At 40.9% G+C, this 21,174-nt stretch overlaps 2 protein-coding genes across 2 annotated transcripts in view; one reads left to right on the top strand and one right to left on the bottom strand.

The window, feature by feature from the left end:
• The first annotated feature begins 262 nt into the window (after positions 1 to 262).
• Positions 263 to 5,307, top strand: tpt1 (tumor protein, translationally-controlled 1). The gene is made up of 6 exons (XM_073473299.1): positions 263 to 400; positions 1,062 to 1,135; positions 2,960 to 3,144; positions 3,354 to 3,459; positions 3,842 to 3,958; positions 4,841 to 5,307. The coding sequence occupies exons 1-6, from the start codon at positions 373 to 375 to the stop codon at positions 4,841 to 4,843; spliced, it is 513 nt and encodes a 170-aa protein (XP_073329400.1). The 5' UTR covers positions 263 to 372; the 3' UTR covers positions 4,844 to 5,307.
• Positions 5,308 to 6,980: 1,673 nt separating this feature from the next.
• Positions 6,981 to 21,174, bottom strand: part of LOC141002627 (general transcription factor IIF subunit 2-like) — a 44,747-nt gene continuing 30,553 nt past the window's right edge. The window contains exons 5-8 of the mRNA XM_073473991.1: positions 11,950 to 12,031; positions 9,636 to 9,735; positions 8,494 to 8,637; positions 6,981 to 7,682 (exon numbers count right to left, since the gene is read on the bottom strand). Of these exons, the coding sequence (XP_073330092.1) occupies positions 7,548 to 7,682; positions 8,494 to 8,637; positions 9,636 to 9,735; positions 11,950 to 12,031 (461 nt within the window). The 3' untranslated portion in view covers positions 6,981 to 7,547. The remainder of the gene's footprint in view (positions 7,683 to 8,493; positions 8,638 to 9,635; positions 9,736 to 11,949; positions 12,032 to 21,174) is intronic.

Below are 21,174 nucleotides of genomic sequence, written 5' to 3'. Positions count from 1 at the left end.
GACAGACACGTTTAGGTAAAAAAAAGGTGGTTGTGTGTATAGAAAGATAATTAAAAACAATGGGCATAACTACTGACTGTTGAAAAGAGTAGATAGATAGATAGATAGAGAGAGAGAGAGAGAGATAGATAGATAGATAGATAGAGAGATAGATAGATAGATAGACAGATAGAGAGAGAGAGAGAGAGAGAGGTGTAGTACCACTTCCGGCCACTACGTCAGTGGTGGCAGCAAATATAATCAGAGCCACAGTGACGTCAGCAGGACGTAAATGCAGTGCCTCGCGGCCGCATCGCTCTTTTTCCTCTCATGTGCTGTTAGGGCGGTAGGCCTCTGCTCTGTCTCTGGAAGATCTGACACCCAACCGGCAAAATGATCATCTACAAGTGCATCATCACCCGTAAGTGACTCCGCTTCGTGTCCTCGTTCGTGTCCATTGTGGTCACCGCCGCGGCGGTAATTTTAGCCGTTGTGGTTGAGATAACGGGACCGTTACATTGACGCTAGCTAGCTAACTCGTGATGGCTAACTCCGGAAGCTAGCGCTAGCCTGGCGATAAAAGACACGGGAGTGAGCGCTAATTGGCCGGTTAGCTTCTGTATTTGGTCTCGTCTGCCGGTAAGTTGTTAAAAGTAGGAAAGAGCGACTCCCGTGTCCCCCTTTTAACCGAATAACGAGACGCTGTTAGCTTCAGGTACACGATAGGTGGCGGTGGTTGATTTAAAAACTGTAGCGTTGGTCGTGATAAAGTAACGCGGTATACGTGGCCTGTCGGCATCATGTAGCTGCTAGCTGTATTTATAGCGGATGTCTGACTGGCGTGAATTTTCTAGAATTAGCATTTAGCATCGCTACGTAGAAAATGTGGCGCGGCTTCGACCGTGTCGTGTAGTCAAACAGTGCAGACAAGATGGGAACCTTTCAATCACGTCTAGGGAGGAAACTAAGCCTTCAGCCCGGTGTGTTTTTGTAAGTTGTACTTCATGGCGCAACAACAGGGTAGGCCTCAGATTTGCTTTGTGTCCAATAACTGATACCTTTTTTTTTTTTCCTCCCAACAGAAGATGAGATGTTCTCGGACACATTCAAAGTCAAATTGACCGAAGATGGGATGTTTTATGAAGTTGAAGGAAGGGTGAGTTGGTGGGATTGTGTGGTCACAACTAGGGAGGGTTTTTCTTTCCACATGTTCGGCCTGATTAATTAATGCGAAGTCACAACTGAAGGTTCAAGACTCTGTTCAAACAGCTGTTTGTTCACAACCCTCTGCTCTTAAATAAAAAGGCGTATGTGATTGTGAAAAAGCCACAAGGTGTAGAAGTTAACACGTGCCAGAGGAAGATGTTGACACACAGCAAAGCTACTCACGAGTAAAAGCAATCACTTGATGATATAATTGCTCATGAAGCAATAAAATGACAAATCTCCCCCCAAAAAAAGTGTGGGATGAGATCATAAGACCACCAAACTAACTTCTGTCTTGAGACAAGAGTCCACTGACTCTCAGCAAAGTTACATTTACCCCAGTTCATTATCACAAAACTTTTCAAACGTACGTGTGATGAGTCCTGAGGTCAGTGCTCTTTTCATGACCAACTCTGCCTGTCGTGATGTAAAAGGCGTTGTCTTTACATGCCATTCAGAGCAGTCAGAGAGGATAGATGTGTCCTACACACACACAGGAATGTAAACTAGTGAAATGTGTAAACGCATAACCTGACTTTCACCAACGCACTGGCAATTACCAGGTCTGGTTCGATGTTGTACGTGTTTTTATCCGGCCCCGTCAGTCGCTTTAGATGTTTGATTTCATCATTGATCACAGATGGCAGCTTATTTCATATGTAATTTGACCTAAATTAAACCGCAAAGGTAAAGAAGCACAAGTTGACTGAGTTTTTGGAGATCAAGTGGAAATTCAATGAAACGAAGTCCTACTTGAGATATTTTGTGTTTTTCAGTATAACAAATATGAATATTGATCTTTTCTGTGCGAACTCGTTAAAACATCTGATGGTAAAGACGGTCAAAGATCCCTCATTCATATTTTTTTGGACTGTAATTATTGGACAGATATTTGATTTGTTCTTGCTTTAGCTTCCTTAATCACTAAATGTTCATCAATTCGGGTAGATATATTGATCAGATGATCAACGATCCAATATTATGAATGCAAAGGGAACGTATCAATCCATATGATTTTAAAGATGCGCCTGAAATTCCCTCTGTCGTCTTGTCTGTCCATATCTGTAATCTTTAAAGACTTGCTTGATACAATTGCCCATTTTAAAGTAGTAAATGAATCTCCCCCAGAAAGGTGTAAAGATGGCATCAAATGCCAACCAGTTGCTTTTAGGGCTGCTGGAATCGAGAACACTTTTCTTTAGAGCATCCTGTCTACTCACGCAGAACACAGCCCACCAGTCATGAAATAAAATGTAAGATGATCAAATTAACTTTTGTATTCTCGAGCCATCACTCTCACCTGTGAGCAGAACTGAAAGGGGCATGTTTCACTCTTACATCTATAGAAGATGGGTCAACATCTATTTGACAATATAATAAGCTGCTCTGCCTTTTCAGCCTGACATTGTCAAATCAGTGACCAGCAGTGACCAAGAAAAGTATGAATGAAGCTTGTGACTTTGTTAAGCTTACACAGCTATAAACTTTAGCCCAGCTAACAATAGGTGAATGGTGAATAGCATAAAACAACTGTTCTGTGTCCTTACTCTTAACTGTTAAGCCATGTTTTATGTGTGTTGGTCAGCTTAAGGTAAATTTAACTGCACTTTACTACTCACAATTATTTACACTTTTATGTGGTTTTTTTTTTTATGCGATTATGTTCAATGGGTAGATGATGATCCTCACCTGTCAACCATGTTTTCTATTCTCACTGTAATGCACCATAAATTGACGTTCTGTCCTCTCTGCTGTCATTTTCGAATTCATCTAGAGGGTGACCAGAACAGATAAGATCGATGACTCTTTACTCGGGGCCAACGCCTCTGCAGAGGAAGCGTCCGAGGGCTGCGAGGACAACTGTGTCTCTGGTATTGACATCATCCTCAACCACAAACTGCAGGAGACGAGCTTTGACAAGAAGGGGTACACGGCCTACATGAAAACCTACATGAAGGCGTGAGTATCAGTGCTGGAGGTTCACTGTATGTTCAGATTTTAAAAACGAGGGAGGATAAATCACAGGTATTCATTTAGTACTTGGCGTATTGACAGTTTGGGCACCAGGAGAGAAAGTTGGACTGGTACATATCCAAACAATACCTCTGGTGTGTCGGATCTAACACAGAAATGAGTATTTAACAATATCACTCTCTTTGCTTGTTCAGTGTTAAGGCATACCTGGAGGAGCACGAGCCAGACAGAGTGGCAGGATTCGTGGCCGCCGCCCCAGGAGCTCTTAAGACAGTTCTCGGTCAAATCAAGGATCTCCAGGTAGCTAAACAGAAGCTGGGGGACAGTTTCTCGCCTCATATAAAAGCTCTTGAGTAATAAAGTATTCAAAACGCACACACACTCTTCTACTTATCTTGATAAACATTTCAGTTCTTTCATATGGATTGGTCCCTTGACTGTCAACCAACATGTTGAAGCTGGTTCATGAAACAGAATTGCACAGAGCACCTCTTCGAGATTTTAAGTGGCTTTTGCGCATTTGCAAATGGTGATACTACAAACTGATTGACGGCAGTTGAGCTGTGTACAAACCTGTAATGTAAACCAGCCAATGACGGCTCTAATAGTTCACGGTCGGTTATCTTGACCAGCCTCTGTGGAAAAACACGTGATCTGACATGTCGTCTTTGTCTCCCGACAGTTTTACACAGGCGAGAGCATGAACCCTGACGGCATGGTGGGACTGCTTAACTACCGCGAGGACGGCGTCACACCATACATGCTTTTCTACAAAGACGGTCTGGCGGTTGAGAAATGTGTAAGTACTCGGCTGAGTCAGTGCCATGAAGCGAGAAGATATTTGTGTGTGTGATGCAGCTGTAGACTTTTTTGACATGTCACTGTAGGGAAAGCACACGTGTTGATATTAAAAGGAAAAAGGGCAGCTTTAGTTAACATTTTGCAGCAGATTGATCTACAAGCCCGCCTTGTCTCGTCAACTCAAGTAAACGTCCCCGTCTCTGCTCCGTGTCTGGCCTCGCATGGTAAAATGGACAACGGAGAAGAGAAAGGCGTGGGAAAGCCCGTCAATGACGTCACGTGTATTTATCTGACCAGCACAGAATCCAGTCATGGCCGTTCATGCCTAAAAACAACAATCTTTCAAAAAACAAGTAAAAATTAAAGCAGTATAAACGGAAGAAAAATCACCAAAAACACTGGATACTACACTTCCCAGAATGCAATTCAGTAGTCTTCCTTCCTACGCCCCCACCCCTAGCTAGTGAAGAACTGTGTTGATGTGCACAAGTTGGGAAGCGTATCTTCCTACTTTGGTGTGTTGGTGTGCTTTATAGTTGTGATGTGGAAACTACATACATCACCTTAATAAACTCCAGTTTAAGACGTGCAGGACTGAGCAGCAGCTTGTCCAGTCTGTGCAATTCAATGTTGGCTCAGCAGCCGAAGAGGAGACTGAAAGCGTCAATTTAATCTTAACCATCTGACCCCTTCCTCGACCGTCCTGCCTCAAACCATACAGCAGTTTTCATGTAATGACCGCTAACGATAAGAGTGTATAAAATGTGAACACTCCTCACTTAAAAACTAAGCTCTTGAGAGAAATGTGGAGTGCACAGGAGGTTGAAACTGAAAAGATGGTTAGTAGATGTATTTTAATGTGTATTATTCTCTCTTGCAGTAACAACCTGGAAACTACATCTGCTTTTCATTTGGCTGCTGCTTCCCAAATGGCCCCAAGAGCAGACTGAGGGAGCATTATTTTGCATCATGCCTGAACGGAAACATTCTTGTACAATTTCTTATCACATTACGGCCCCACAGCACCACTCCCGAGGCTGGGTGAATCAAACATGATTGGTCACTGAATACAGTTTTTAACTTTTTTTCTTTTTGGCTTTTGCAGTGTTTGATTGTTCCCCCCCCCCCCCAGGATTGGCCTTGTTTTTGTGATTGCAAATTAAAAGGCAGGACAGCGAGTGAAGCTCTGACTGAGACATGGTTTTTCTTCTGTCCGCGAACAGTTTTTAGCAATGATCCATACACGTTGACCTCTTCAGACCTCTTTGTGTTTATGGTTCAGTGAGATTCCATCTGCAATGAAAAGACTTATGGTTTGATTTCAGAATAAAATCTAGTACCACCACATGTGCTGTTTGTTTATTGGATGTTGAGCATGTCCACACTTAAAACTGTCGTGTCACTTTATGTTCGGCCTCTGCCATCATGCATATTGCCACACAGGAAGGTGAACTGACTTCAGTGGATGAAGCACAGTCCCTTTCATTAATGCGCTGTTGCAGACTTGTCGCTGCATTTCATTGACGTGTTGAAATCTGGTATTTAAAGGGTAATTCCACCAATAACGCACCATAACGGCGTGTTCACAGGTTTTGGGGAGTACTACTACACGTGGAAAAAGTAGTATAAAGCCTTTTGTGGCTCCAGAGGAAGCTGCATTTAATCAAATAGATTGCTTTTACTGATGGTGCATTGTGGGAAATATAGGCAAGAAATCTTTGCAGCAGTCTAATGGTCAAGCATTGCACTCTTGGACTCATCGTGGACAAATGATCAAAAATACATATAAAACAAGACGGACCCTTTTTAGTCCATACATTCTTCCTTTTTTTGCAAAGGTGGTGGAATTGCCCTTTAAGTGCTGATTTTTAAACGTAAAACAGGTTGAAAATGTAAAGTCAGTTTGAACATAGTCTTTTACTGCAAATAACCAAAATCACTTTCACCGAGTTGGACTGTGACTTTCAATCACACGTTCAAAACTAAACTATCTCATCTGTCTGATCCATATTTTCATCTTCAGTTGCTTAAACCAGGATTTTGTCGGCATTAGGTTACAAGTTACTAAATACAGGCTATTTAAAAATGTTATGTAACATGGTAGGAGTCCAGCACTTAAAAATCCATTAAGGAAATTCAAGTCTGATCGTTCCTGAGAGTGGTGTAGTTTTTAGTCCTGAAAGCCAGAAATCAGTTAGCGTTATTACACATCCAGGTCACTCTTCTTAAAGTCAGTGAGTTTTTTTAATTGGTTTTTGGTTAAATGCCTGAATTAAGGTCTGTGGTTACTGTAGGCTTGAGATATTCAGGTTTTGTTATACATCATTAAATGTCTGACAGTTTAATTATAATGTGCTTACGTGTCTTTAAAACGGGAGTTGCTTTTGTTTTTGGTCGAGGGAACCGGAGAGATGCTAACTTCCAGGTTAGCCTACAAAAATACGTCATCACTACACCACTCTATAGTGTTAACTTATGATGTCATGGTCCACATTGACATTCATTCATATTTCAGTGGGCCTGGATTAAACTGGACATGTTTTAGTTATTAGCTACAGCTGCTGTAACACCACTATATCAACATTAAGCAGTTTTTGGCTGATTAAACTGCAGATACTCTTTCTGACTACAATCAATTTTTGAAGACTTGTGTAAATCAGAGGATCCCAAACTGGCACGTACATAAAGCTGCAACGATTACTCAATGAGTTGTCAACTATAAAATTAATTGCCGACCATTTTAATGATTGATTCTTCATTTTTTAAAGGGGGAACATGTAAAAAAATTATGATTTCAGCTTCTAAAATTTTAATATTTTTTGGTTTCTTTACTCCTTTATGAGGGTAAACTGTATTTCTTTTGGTTCTGGTCAAGACATTTGAGGTCATCTTGGGCTTTTTAGGAAACACCGATCAACTTTTCTCACCTTTACACGGACACATCTGCTGTGGAAAAGATTTATCGGACTGAAATTTTACAGTTTGGGGAAGGATGCAACAAAAGGGCTCTGATGCCAGGGTGGCCGTCAAGGTTCACAAGATTTATTCAGTGAGGAAGTTCAACATGGACAAACTTGACAGAACACAAGGAAAACTAATTCATCTGCATCAATATGAAGAAGACTGTCTTGCTCGAGTTCATTATCAGGCAGGAGAGCTTCATGTCTTGTGTGTCGAAACATAAACTTGTTGAAAGTAAAGTTTGGTTAAAGAACATACAGAGAAACAAATGTATGAATATGAATTATGCCAAACAATTGACTTGACAGACACACAGCTGCCTGTCTGGCCACAAATAGGACACACACACAAAAACATTCACCTATGTGCTCTTATATCTCTGACTTCCTTCCACCAACCAGGAAATAGCTGTGAAGGTGTGATTAAGGTAACAAATACAAAGAGTTTTCCCACCATCTGACAACATTAACTCAAAAAATGACGAACTCAAAAACATCACACACTACCTGCATGTGTGACAAACTGCATTTCCGTTGTGACATTTATACACAGGAAGACAATAAATATCGTAGCTCTGCTCTTCCTGTGTGAAAGACGTAACATCACTGAACAGGAACCTGCTGGAGCTACGCAGTCTGCATCTCCTCCTCTTCCTCAGCAGACTGGTAGTGTCGGTACTCTGGCCTCAGTTCCCAGGTGCTTTTGTGAGTTCCCTTGTTGTTGTACGTGCCAATTTCCTTCATGATTTCTTTCAGGTAGGTCTGAAGAAACAGGTTGGAATGAACAGATTGTGCCAAATGACTGGATTTAGACCGATGTGTATGTTTTTTATATAAGTATTATCTAAACAGAAAAGGCCAGGTGCACAGGGGAGGGATGCATAAAAAAAAATTATTATTGCTTGATGAATGTCTCGTATTGAAATGTCGCAAATAAATTTAATTCAGCAAGTTAGATAGTATGTTGGACCTGATTTCTAACACTGAGCAGGGGCTGTGACCCTCAGTACTGCTAAACCACCACTGGGTGTCTCTGTCGAGCTTGTACAGGCGTGCCCACTCCACCAGATGAATAACAGCGATGTGTTTCAAGACTTTTCATAATGGGCATTTCGGTTACTTTAGTTCAGTTAATTTGAGTGTTAGCCAAGTGCTTTAGGAGAGAAATGATGGTGTGGAGTGTATTGCGGCGTTTGACTCCTACTCAGCCGATGGTTATGCAATCAGTTGCAATCAGAGGGAGAGAAGGACCTCAAGGTCTCATCAGCACCTACACATTGCTGTTCTCTGCGAGCTGGAACGAATCCACTGCACTGTATCGATTCATCCCATGTTTGTGTGTGTCTGTGTGAGTGTGTGTGTGTGCGTGCAGGCCCCAAATTTCCGCCACAAAAGATAGTGTGAATAGGCACGAACGTCATGCCGTGGGCGATTTGTTCAAATTTAACAAAGAAAGGTGGATGGTGGGCAGGTGTATTGTTTTTTTTTTTGGTTTTTCCAGCTATATTGTTACGTGTTTGTTTTACGTGCATGTGCATGTGTGTGTGTGTGTTTGTGTGTGCATGCTGCTCACCACAGGTTGTTTGGTAATGTCCACCAAGTCTTTAATGTTGTAATACTGGTGCTTCTCAAAGGCAGAGAAGAGCATGTCCAACACGACCTGCCGTTCGGCCCTCACCATCTTCCCCTCGGACTTCTTCTTCTTCTCATGCAGCACCTGAGAATCAAATGGAATATTACTTCAAGTACTACTAATACAACTACTACTACCAATATCAATACTAATACTAATTACTAAAGTAATGACCCCCCTGCTCATTTCTTATCATATCTAGTGTACCTTTATTTCGATTCAAGTCTCAAGCAAGTCCAAAGTCAATTTTCTGGGTATTTCAAGTTCAAGTCACAGTTTGTTTCAAGTCAAGTCCTTAGTGGAGGCAAGTCAAGTCTTAAGTCAGTTAAAAAATCACAACACACTGAATTGAATTTGTATTATAATTATTGATATTCAGTGAAACTAGAATTACTGCCTCCCGGTTCTGCTGAGCCTCCAGGCACCAGTCAAGTTGCTGTTCCTGAGCTATGCTGTTGAATAACTAGTAGAATATTATGATTTTATGGATATTAAATGTCATCACTTAATTTTATTCTGTGAGACCTCTTTGTAAACTGTTGCTGTAATTATCATATCAATTGCTGAGTAATGGCCAAAAATGTGTTTTGTGAAGTCACAGTGACCTCTAACCACCAAAATCTAATCCGTTCATCCTTGATTTATGGTGCAAACTTGGACCCAATTTGAAGAAATTCCCTCAATGCATTCTTGAGATTTCGCTTTCACAGGAATGGGACTGACGTACGGACAACCCAAAAACATAATGCTTTCCGGCTACGTCTGTCGCCAGTGCAGAGCCTAAAAAGTCATTGTGTCATCACGTCTTAAGTCCTGTCACGAGTCTTTAACTTCCAGGTCCAAGTCGAGTCTCAAGCCATTTATTTTCTGTCAAGTCAAATGTCACAAAAACAGGGACTCAAGTCCACATCTCTGCTGTCTATTGGCAAAATTTGCAGCAGGTCAACGCTGCCTTTACCTCAGCTTGAAATCTTTCTGTCACAAGACGGGTCACACTGTGTTTTTAAATGAAATGCGCGCGCACACACACACACACACACACACACACACACACATAGCCTTTTTGTTTTATAAGTCCTCACATTGAAATCGTGGTTGGCCACAGGCTTGAAGACGGTGGTGATGGCTCTCTCCAGCTGCTGTGACAAACGTGGAGACTTGGTGGACTCTTTAATCTGCAGCCTGACACACACGCACACGCACACACACACACACACACACACACACACACACACACACACACACACACACACACACACACACACACACACACACACACACACACACACACACACACACACAAAGAGAGAAAGTTTGCTTTGTGTTTTCTGATCTAACTTGATGCCTGCTGACAGACGTGCCTGTTGGCGTGGCGACAACTGTCAGCACCTAAAGTTAAACGAACCAAACAAGTAATGGCAGCTGCCGCGTCCCAACATATTTATTCTGCTTTCCATTTATTTCTTGTTGCTCATCATTCATTCTTGACACGTTTAGTCAGACTGATGGCCACAGAAACAGCAGATATTAGGCGCTGCCATAATTAGCATGATGTATTCTAATGATGAAACGAGCAAAGCTTGCAGATGCATTCAACGCTATTTCTCTCTGCATACTTTTCTTTTTACATTTCTTTGTTGATGAGTCACATTTCATCCTCCATGTTAATAAACACAAAAACACAACTGATTGCGTCACAAATTAATACAAAACAGAATGAATAATGAGACTTAATGAAGAAACAAAACACACATAACTCGCTCTTAATAAAATACATGATTTGAATTATATTTAAAGATGGGTGGATGATTTTTTTAAATCTGTCATGTGTCAGAGTGCTACATATAATCACTTTATCCACACAAAAGGACCCTGTGGTGAAGCTTCTACCAAAACTGTTGAGTTGTGTCCACACACAGACACACGCCTCCATGACAACATAATGTCCTACACATCCTGTAGCCTGCCATGATGGAGAGACATTTGTCAGCTGCCATCCAAATGGGCGATTATAAAACTGGAGCGAAGAGTGAAGCTTTTCTAATACAATTGGACTGAGTTCAGTATGTACTCCACAGCACCACCCTGTAACGTCCACGGAGAATCTCAGCCAAGACGATCAACCAGAAATCTGAAAAAGATGATGATGACGACGGCGACAGAAAAGTGTCCTTCATGTCAGTCGTTACGGTGATACGGTGATGTTCCTGTTTGTGTTTCACCGATTTGATGGCTGACACAGAAACGGCCTCACACGCTAAAGCAAAGTGTGTTGTGGCATGTTTGCCTTGGGTTATATTGTAGCAGTGCATCTGCCACAGTGATGCAGTTGCTATAGCAATACCATCCACTAACTAGCTGGAATAACGGATTACAATGAAGAGGAGACAGAAACCATTTGAAAAGGCAGAGTGGACTCGAGTGTTTAGTGTACGCAAATTAACAGTTGCAGCGATGGCCCTGTCAACACGTCGCAACGTCTCTGCTCCTGTTTTAATACGCGGTGCTCGTGAATTAATTCACAACACTTGAACAGAGTTTGTGTTGTCCAGGGTTAAAAAAAAAACTAATTCAAATGCAGATTGAGTGTTTGATGCATTTGTGTGTAGATTTTTTTGAGGGGGTGCAAGTTGAATGGAAAATTGCAGTTATGATGATATGTTATGATTATTATGTTGTTATCCAGTTTGCAGGGTTTTTTTTTTTTTGTTCGTTTGTTTTTTAGGGTTGTGCCAGTACCAGTAATAGAAATGCCTCCGATAGGGTTGGACCGATTATCAGCCCTGGCCGATTATCAGGGCATCGGCAACATCCTCTCACACACTGTCCTGCCCACAACAATATCCGATTGTTAACACGTCACATTTAATAGCCTATAAACACCGAATAATCTGAAACTGCAACTAGGAACTAAATGTATCAAATGTAGTTGAGAGGAACTATAAAGTAACAGAAAATGGAAATACTCAAGTGAAGTTCCTCAAAATTGACACAAAGAGTTTAATTTTACTGCAAATGAATATCGGTTTTCAGTCTCCTCGATTTCTAATCATCGGTATCGGCCCCGAAAAGCCATATCGGTCGACCCCTAGCCTCCAAGACTGCCTAAATGCTGGAATCGGTGGTTCCTGCTACTTCCCAGCAGCGTCCTGTACACCTAGCCGATATCTATAAACGGCAAAGTAAACTCTTCAACTCTTCTTGCTTTCGAATGTAATACAGTTTTTTCTATACTATATTTACTATAAAATAACATACTATAAAGCTATATACACTGTATTTTCTAAATAAGTCCAAGTGTTTGTATCTTTGTTTGACACGTCTTAAGCAACCCAACAATGAGACACAATGACATTGTATATTCAAGGTTTCTGAGCTCAACAAAAGTTCACTCACTTCTTCAGCTTCATGTAGTTGTCATTGACGACCGGTCTGCATTCAGCTCTGTGCACCACCATCCCCTCCAGACTGATTTCATCTACAACAAAGACAGTGACTCAGCCGCTCAATCATGATTCAGACACATGCACGGAAAACACACGGAAAAACAAGAAAGAAAGAAAGAAAGAAAGAAAGAAAGAAAGAAAGAAAGATTTAGAATAGAAAGAATATTTATTTAAATAACTTTTGCCATCAACACCAACAGACACCCTGCTCTTCCAGGGACATCCAGATGAATTTGATGCAAGCAACATGTTTCAAACAAGTTGGGACAGCAGCAACAAAAGACCAGGAAACTGCTCCAAAAACACCTGTTGGGAACGCTCCACAGGTAACAGGTGACTGTATCATGATTGGGTATAAGAGAGGCATCATCGAAAGGCTCAGTCATTCAAAAGCAAGGATGGGCGACGTTCAGCGCTCAATGAAAAACACTGCATGGAAGAATAGAAGAAGCTGGATGGTGTTACCTATTACCTTTATCTAACCATTCATCAACTTGCTTGCACTTGTTAGAGTTGTTATTTGTTCAACCATAAAAACATTTCCCCTCTAAACTTCTCAGATGTTTTAAATTTTAGTCCTTAAAAGAGGTAAATTTATCCAATATTTAAAAAAGCGGCAGAAATTCAGATTACCTTGAGACCCTTGGGAGGGGCCCTACCCCTCAGTGGAGAACAACTGGACTAAACTTACTGTGTATAAAGTTAGTGCCTTGACTAGCGCCAATAGTAAAATGCTACTTGCACACTGATGCAGCAGTATTAACAGTTTATGTTACAATCATGTCATTTCTCTGCAGATTGAGTGCTTTAAATCTGATACTTTAAGCACATTTAGCTTGTAATACATCTAAAATTGTACTCAAGTATGATATTTATATACAGGACCATTAACTAAATATTTTAATACGGTGGTACTGGTATTTTTCTTTGAGTAACGGATCTGAATACTTCCTCCACCCCTGCCAGCCAGCCTTCCATAAACCATTCACAACTCTCCTCTCACCGTGACATTTTCAGCTATTTCTGATTTCTAATTGTTGCATTTATTTTTCAAGCTGTTCTCTCACAAGGGGCTTCAGCCAATTATTCATCTGTCCAACACACAACCTTTTTCCAAAAACCATTTGATGCCTATTCTACTGCTCTCCAATCAGTACTGGAAGCTGCTTTCATTGTGTGCTTTCTCTTTTCAAATCTTGAATCGACGGTACAGGAAATGGTGGCATCCAGTTGGTGAGCGTTGGCGTTATTTTGGCAGGAGCTCAGTCTATTGTGCATTGTTGTATGATTTGGTATTGTTTGTATCTGGGCACATGAAGAGGTCTGACAAGCCGCTACATTTCCCACCCATTGGTTACCAGAAGCAGCAGAGAGAGACACTCAAAGGGCAAACAGAGAGAGAATGTCTACAGAGAGCTGGAGATGTCAACAGACTGCGATGGATAGATACTGAACAGACTGACGGGCCCAGATGACATGTGGAGGAGGGAGAGAGGCTGTCAAACGTATTTTTACGTTCTCTTACAATTTCCATAAACAGTTGAGGATCCTCAGGTGTGAAATCCTGCAGAATCAGAGTTAGTAAATCCTCTCGGTACAGATGCCAAATTCTCTCCCTCGTCCTCACACTTCCGTCACAAACGTCTTTCCCTTTTTGTCTCTCCCACTTCAACTGTGGGGGAGAAATGTGAAGAAAGGATACAAGAAAACACGTCTCTCCCTCTCACACGTCATCCGAAGCGACGTCAGTTTCTGATGACGCTGACACAGCAGGATCACCTGTCAGTCGGCATCAGCTGCTCTGTGGTGTCTTCAGTTCCCTAATCTGTCTCTACAGATTATGTGATGCGCTGTCCAGATAATAACACGTGCATAATCCCACTGCTCATGCTTTTATTTAAAGTCTTCTATACGAGACAACTCAGAAAGTAAAAAATATTTGTCTCTACATTTTGTCCCTTAAAAGCAACCGTACATGTACACAAACATGTTGTTCAGACTGTGAACAGATTAAACCACAAATAAAGTTAAAGCTGTTTCACTGATCAGATGCTGCACGCACATGAGCCCTTTTCAAGAGCAAAGCATTTTTACCTCCACCGAGGAGGTTATGTGTTCACGTGGGTTCATTTGTATGTTGGCTGGTTTGTCAGCAGGATTACACAAACACCACTGAACGGAGGACGGGTCTCAGCCAGAAAATAGACCCCATTAATTTTTGGTGCCATCCAGATAAAGGGAGGAATAGAGTAATTTATTTTCACTTTCTTTAACATTGTGAGATTTTGACATTTGCATCCAATGCATGGATCTTGATTTTTTTTTTAAATCAGGTGTATTTTGGCGGCGGTCAACTGTTGACATCCCTAATAGTCGAGACTCAACATTATTCCAACTGAAGTTAATTGGCTACATGTTTGGGACTATTTCCAACTGCAGATTAATCCACATTATGTTTATAGCAGGCAAGGATGATACATTAAATCTGCATTTTTTTTAAATCAAACATTAAACGCTTCTCGACTGGCAGGACGGCGGCGAGCAGCACAAGCCACTGCTAATGTGAGTTGTTCAAAAACCTTTTTTTAGTAAACTGTGTACAAAAACGATGTTCTCAATGCTCGTGTTCATGTGTAGGGACCCTGGTGATACTGCGAGCAAGTTTCATGTTGTGTTGAGTCTTCTTAGTGTTTTAAAAATAGCGATTTTGATGCTACAGTAAAGTTGCCCCGAGCACGCCATTGAAAATGATTTTGACCCGAAAACGAAAATACGGTATATCTTAAAAGTGGCTTTTTCGTCGTAATTATGAATGTACGAAGGTTTGACTCAGGTGCATTCACAAAAAAAGCCTAGGTTGCATTTTGGTTGGGTTGCATAAGCTACAGAGGCAATAGTCAAGTCAGTAGGATCAATTAATTGTTGTTGTTGTTTTTTTATGAAAAATGGAATTGGTTGGAAACAAAGCTATAAAACGTCACCAGCTTCATCTTTAATAGATCTTCAACAGCCTTGGTGTATGCAGTGTTAGCCAAAGCTGAAGAAATGCAGGTGCAACTTTCACAGTCACCATAGTAACCATCACATGCCACCTGACATCACGTGTCACGCACCATCCCATCTAGAGTCCGTCTTTAATCTTGAGCCAACAAACGCCTTGCAGTACGTGTCACAGATCTCACTAATGTTCATCTTTGCCTTTCCAACAAATGGATGCAATTATGTGCAATTATTGGCTGTTGAGTGCCGGAGCACTTGCCAGCAACACGTCTAAAAACACACCCACACACAAGAAACATGTGTACATGCATGCGCAAGACTACTGACTATCCAACACCAACATCCCTGTTGTGCAGAAGTCATGGTCAAACGGGGTCAAGGCCATACAGAAATAAGCTGCTCTCTCCAGGATTCAGACGAAAAAAAATCTCTCCCTGAACATGGAAAGACACATACAGATGATAGAAGAAGAGAGGAGCAGCATGGGATGTTGATTGACCACGGCATGTGTAGCTCAAGGCTTCTGTGTGTGGGAGGAACACTTGAGATAAATAGTAGACTCCTGCATGTTGGCTTCACTATAAAAACTCCTAAATGCGAGATCAATGTTTGGGTCCACACCTTCAGCAGACATTCAGTATCCTAATTCTCCTACGCGCCCATCACTCTGAGCTGTAGAAGACCTTATTACTCTCCACTGCAGGGGTCAGAAACTACATTTATCCAAGGGCCAGAATCCAAGTAGACACTGTGATGGTCAGACTGTCAAAAAAAATATTTAGGCTGGATATTTTCACTTTCTTACAACATCAATGTTATTCTTATTAGCCCATATCAGTGTGAACAGATTTCTAGAAAAAGGGTTATAACTGTACACGTTATCAGAACACCTCCGCCAAGGAGACAGTCAGTGCTAACTACAAAACCTACTAATTACCAAGTCCTTATCTGAACATAAAAAACCTCTTTCGGATCCAAGGAAACAAACAATAATACTCATGTTAAGACTGAATGTAACAGTCAATATGATGCCTTGGAGCGGTTTGACAGTGGGTCCACGGAGTAGAGATGATGGAGTTGGAGAATAATCTGATTCTGTTGAACATGTGAAGTAGGAAATATAGACTCTTTGGCTCATTGTGGGTGGCAAGCTAATCCACAATCACTCTCAGGTCGGTGTGCTACATGCACCCATCTTCTAAATTTATTATAATTCTGCAGGACAGATGGGAAGCTTTGGTGGACCAGATTGTGGCCCGTGGGTCGCCAGTTGACGATCACTTCTCTACCGGATGATGAAAAGCGGAGGCTGAAATGTAACATCAGATCGCAAAAACTTTATCGATGAAGCCACATGGCCGATTTCTACCCAGTTGAGCAGCTATTCTTGCTTTCATATATGGATATGTGAGATGCTACAGACACGATGGGCGTCATGCAAAAAACAATCCTACTCTTTCATTCTTGAGTGATTTAAGAGAGTCTCACATCCACTATTTTTCTCTTGAAGTATGAACAAATGTACGACTCCACAGGCTGAAATTCCTTGTTTGAATTAAAGGGATAGTTTTCAATTTTGGGAAATACAATTATTCACATTCTTGAGTTGAGAAGATTGATACCATGCTCATGTCTGTCCTTTAACTTGACTGAACACAGGGGAAACGGCTAGTCTGGTTTTGTCCAAAGTGTAAAAATAATCCTCCGAACAGCAGCTCTTCACCTCACTGATTAGCAATTCATATCTTGCTTGTTTAATCTGTACAAAAGAATAAGAGTAAAAATGGTTACATGGGGGGTTATGCACCAATCCACAATCCTATTGTCACCATGAGGTTGCCAGGCAACCAGCTGAGACATTGTGCATACAAGCGAATAAGCATGTTTCTCAGAATAGTAAAGCAGTGCTAAATGCACAATTGCTTTCCAATTTACTGGAATGTTGAACAGCTTCTTTTTAAAATCAACTGCTGTAAGTATTTCGACATGATAGCTTAGGTAAAACAATTTGGAGGCCCAGTTATGAGGAAAAGTCTCACACTAACAGCTGCAGGTCCTGGTCCAGACTGACATCCTTCATTAACACCTTTCAAACATTTCTTGAGCAAATGTGAAAATTTTGACGTGATGGTGTTGAGCACCAGCTGCTAGTTGCGAAGCTCCCCACCAAAAGATGTTTGGATGTATGTGGCATGATGTCCAACACTGTGGCAGAGAAGTAACAGCCTATATGCGGTTCACTCTTGGTTTTACTGTAATCACTCAGACACACACACACACACTTGCTCTCTGCCTGCCAATCATGTCAAACTCTAAATTATAGAGGTCTGAATTTAACACAAATCATGTCAAAACAGCAGCAAACCAGTGCAGACACATGCAACTATATACTGACTCTAGAGTTTACTGGGTAATTATCCACAGTAAGAATAAGGCAACTGTTCAGCAATGTCTGCACTACATCAAACACTGGATTTCTACCTCTGAGAGTAGTAGGTTCATCAAGAACGTGAGGATCTATCCAAAATGCACCATAAGACATTTAGTGTGGAGTGGATGTATTCATCATCTCGTGTCACTGTGTTTTTTTCCTTGTTTTCTTCTGTTCCAACAAAGTGTCTACTCAATTCAAGATGCTCTGTTTTCTGTGTTGATTATTTTGCCATCATTTTAGTGTTTTTGTTTTTCTTTCTTTTGCACTTTAATTGGACATTAATTAAAAAAAGCTTTATTTCACCTTAAAGACCCACTACTTTAAAAGTAAAGTGTTTAACAACTTTACTGTTAGCCATTTCCTATAAGCAAGCGAGCAAAAGCATGCACCAACGGTGTGTGTTTGTGTGTTTGAATTCAGGTCAACCGATCAGATAAACTCAGCACTCACCAGAGACTCTGGTTCTTTGTCTTCCCTTACCCCTCTCCTCTCTGTTATGTTACATTCATGATGTTCAGTACCTTTCCCCTCAGTTTCAGGCAGCAGTCAGTATCACAGTACATAAACACCCGACAACTGAGGTCACCTCCGCAGATTGCTGCTGCAGTCAGGTTGATAAACAGGAGTGAATATAAATCCACTTTTCAATCCCAAACGTTAACTCTGCTTGTTTTCTTTTGGGCAACAATGATATGAGCATAAATTATGCTTTTGCGTCATGGAGGCCTATTTCCTTATGTTTGTACACCATTATGAAATGACTGTATAAAACAGAACAGAAGATGCTGCAGTGAGCCCAAAATTTTTTTTGATGGTACCCCGGTGATTTCACGGTAATGCCGCAAATTTTCTCTACAAACTCTGGAAATTGACTGCACATTTACAATGTTAACACCAAAACCAAGCAGCTGATTAAAGTTTGCAATATTTATACATTGAGATCAAGATAAAACTACAACATTTAATCCAAGATATGCTAATCTTATTCCTGAGTTTTGTTGGAATCTATTAATAGGCAGTATAACAGAAGGAAAATCAGTAAAACATAAATAGTTAGACTTGTCTTAGCTGTATTTAAGACATGTAAATACATTTAAAGAAATTAAATTTGAAAAATGGCGAAGGTAGATGAAGAGAGAGACGGATGCGAGGGTGAGGAGGTCACTCGTCCACCCCCCCACGCTCTTTTCTTTCTCTCCATCTGCTCCGAGGCCCTTTCCTCGAAGCTCTGACCTTCCTAATGTTAAACACAACAAACAGCTCGCCACCCACCAGGCCTCCATCTACCATCACCGTCTCTGGATGAACTATCTCTTCTCATCTGTGCTTCACCTTATACATCATCCACAAATACAGCAAGCCTACACAAACTGTACTGAAGTGAGAGCAATGAATACAAATATATCAGTCATAGACCTTTATCAGTATGCAACATGAATGCTCCTCTTCTGTATTGTAAAACCATTACAGCTTAACAGATTTTTCTTTTTAAGGTTTAGTAGCTTTAAGGGTCATTGAGTGTCCGAAAAAAGAATTTATTTCTTACAAACACATGGTCCGACCCATTGTATAAGCAGCTTCTGTTCCTGTGCCTCAGGCTACCCATGTGACCCTGCTTCTCTCTGCTCTGAGATCACTCTCCAATAAGACTTTTTTGGAAGGGTTCATTGCTTTCCCAAAACAACACCCTCTTGCCTCTGATCTTGACTCAGATCTGATTGAAGCCTGGTGACCTCCTGACTGCAATGCCAAATATGATTCTGTGAGTTTGAGGTGGTTTGAGCTCTCAGGAGTCAGTTCAAAAAAATCTTTAGAAAGACATGGGGCCATGTGCTTTACCACGCATTAAGCCATTTCCCTCACTTAAACAGGTTTTCTTTTTTCAAGCACACCTCACACATACTTCAGACCAAATGTAAACATGGTATTCTTGAGTCAGCTGCATGTGATATGATGAGGTTGAAATGGAAAAATAAAGTGATAGTTGGAATCGAATAAATAACATTGTTTAGGTTGTTTGCCCATGAACTCAAACAATAAAACTGGCAGACAGTGCCCATAAAAAAAGCATACTGTAAATACAAAACTCTTCCTACTTGACTAAGGATGACTGGATTAATATATCAGGGGAAAAAATGTACTTCGATTTGAATTAAGTGGATTCCCTCAACATTTCAGATAGTGCTGTCATCTGAGGGGATGGAGAGCCAGAAAATCCAAAATCGAAGAAGCTATCATAGCTTATTAGCTGTGTGGCACCATTCAAATATGTTCATCGTCTTCTGTCCGAGTAAAAACTGCTCCACAAAAGAGCAATGGGTTGCAGATAGTTGTGTGCATAGATTTATAAGAAGTACTAGAAAACAAACACAAAGACTGTGCCCATTCCATCCAATGAAAATTGCCTAGCCAGGTTTTTAAAACACTTTTCTCGGCTCAAGGAAAGTTTTGCAATTATAAAACCTCCATGGATCAAAGATTGATAAGAGAAAGAGTCATAATTGACCTTGTTTGTAGTTCAAGTTTCCTTTTGTACTGGTGGTATATGAGGAAAATGGGCTGCAGGGGAGTTTTTTGCAGCAGTACTTGAAGTGGCCACTTTAACGCCAACATTGAAAATGATACAAAAAAGGGTTTTCTTGGCTTGTTCTTTTCCTGTTTGTCAGACTGGCAAGAGATTATCTAAGAGATACTGAGAATATTTGGCAATGACGTTTATTGATGTTTTGTTACATTATACCTGGGCAAAATCCAGACATACACAGAATGAATATCTCCTTAAAATATTTTTGGCTGCTAGCAAGAAAACATCACACGTAAGTGGCTACAGGAAATCTCTCCAACACAAGACGACTGGACTGCAATCAAATATACTGTTTGGAGACACTGATATGAATACCACAACTTGGTTTTGCTTGTTTGATGATTTTTATCATCCCTTCTAAAGTTTTAAATATGAGCAAAGTACATCATTACCTTTCTGACATCCCTGCTGATGATGGTTCACAGGTACACGTGATGAGTTAATGATACAGGTGCTATAAAAAACATGACAGCTGCTCTGGCCTTGTTGGAGAACCACTGACAGGTCTAATGACAGGTATGCAAACTGGGCGTGCCTACATCTATCTGTGGTTAACCATAACAGTTGTGCACATGTATCCAGTTTGATAATACGGGTCGACCGATATGTTTTTTTTCAGGGCCAATACTGAAACCGATTATTAGAAAACAAGGACATTGATAACCAATATTTGGAACCTACACACAGATTTATGCATTTGGCCCATCAACATTAGCATAACTCAGTCTGAATATGTCAATCTGCCTAAAAATGTGTCATCTACTGTATGCATGCGACTGCACCTTACTCCATCAGGTATAAAATACACAGAAAAGGTCAAATATACTCTCTTTCATCATTTTTCTCCTTCACACGCACACACAGAAGTGACAGACCCTTATCTATACATGTTGACAACAAGGAAGCAATGGTAGGAAGGGGGAGAAGTCACTGATTGGATCTCCAAATATAATTTTCCATTAGAGCTCATCTCTACCAGGCCCAGAGGCTGCTTCATTAAGGAAATTTAATGATTCCATTCATTAACTTTGAAGTGATTTTCCGATGTCTGTAACTGCATTCAGCCCACTCGTTTTTTATTTTAACATGGACTAGCGCCAACAATATGCAACAAACAAGCTTCAAAGTGCTACTAACACAGAGAAGTCTGGTGGGAA

Source organism: Pagrus major, chromosome 9 (assembly GCF_040436345.1).
Source record: "Pagrus major chromosome 9, Pma_NU_1.0".
Taxonomy (NCBI): domain Eukaryota; kingdom Metazoa; phylum Chordata; class Actinopteri; order Spariformes; family Sparidae; genus Pagrus; species Pagrus major.
This window is presented reverse-complemented; position numbering and strand designations above follow the sequence as displayed.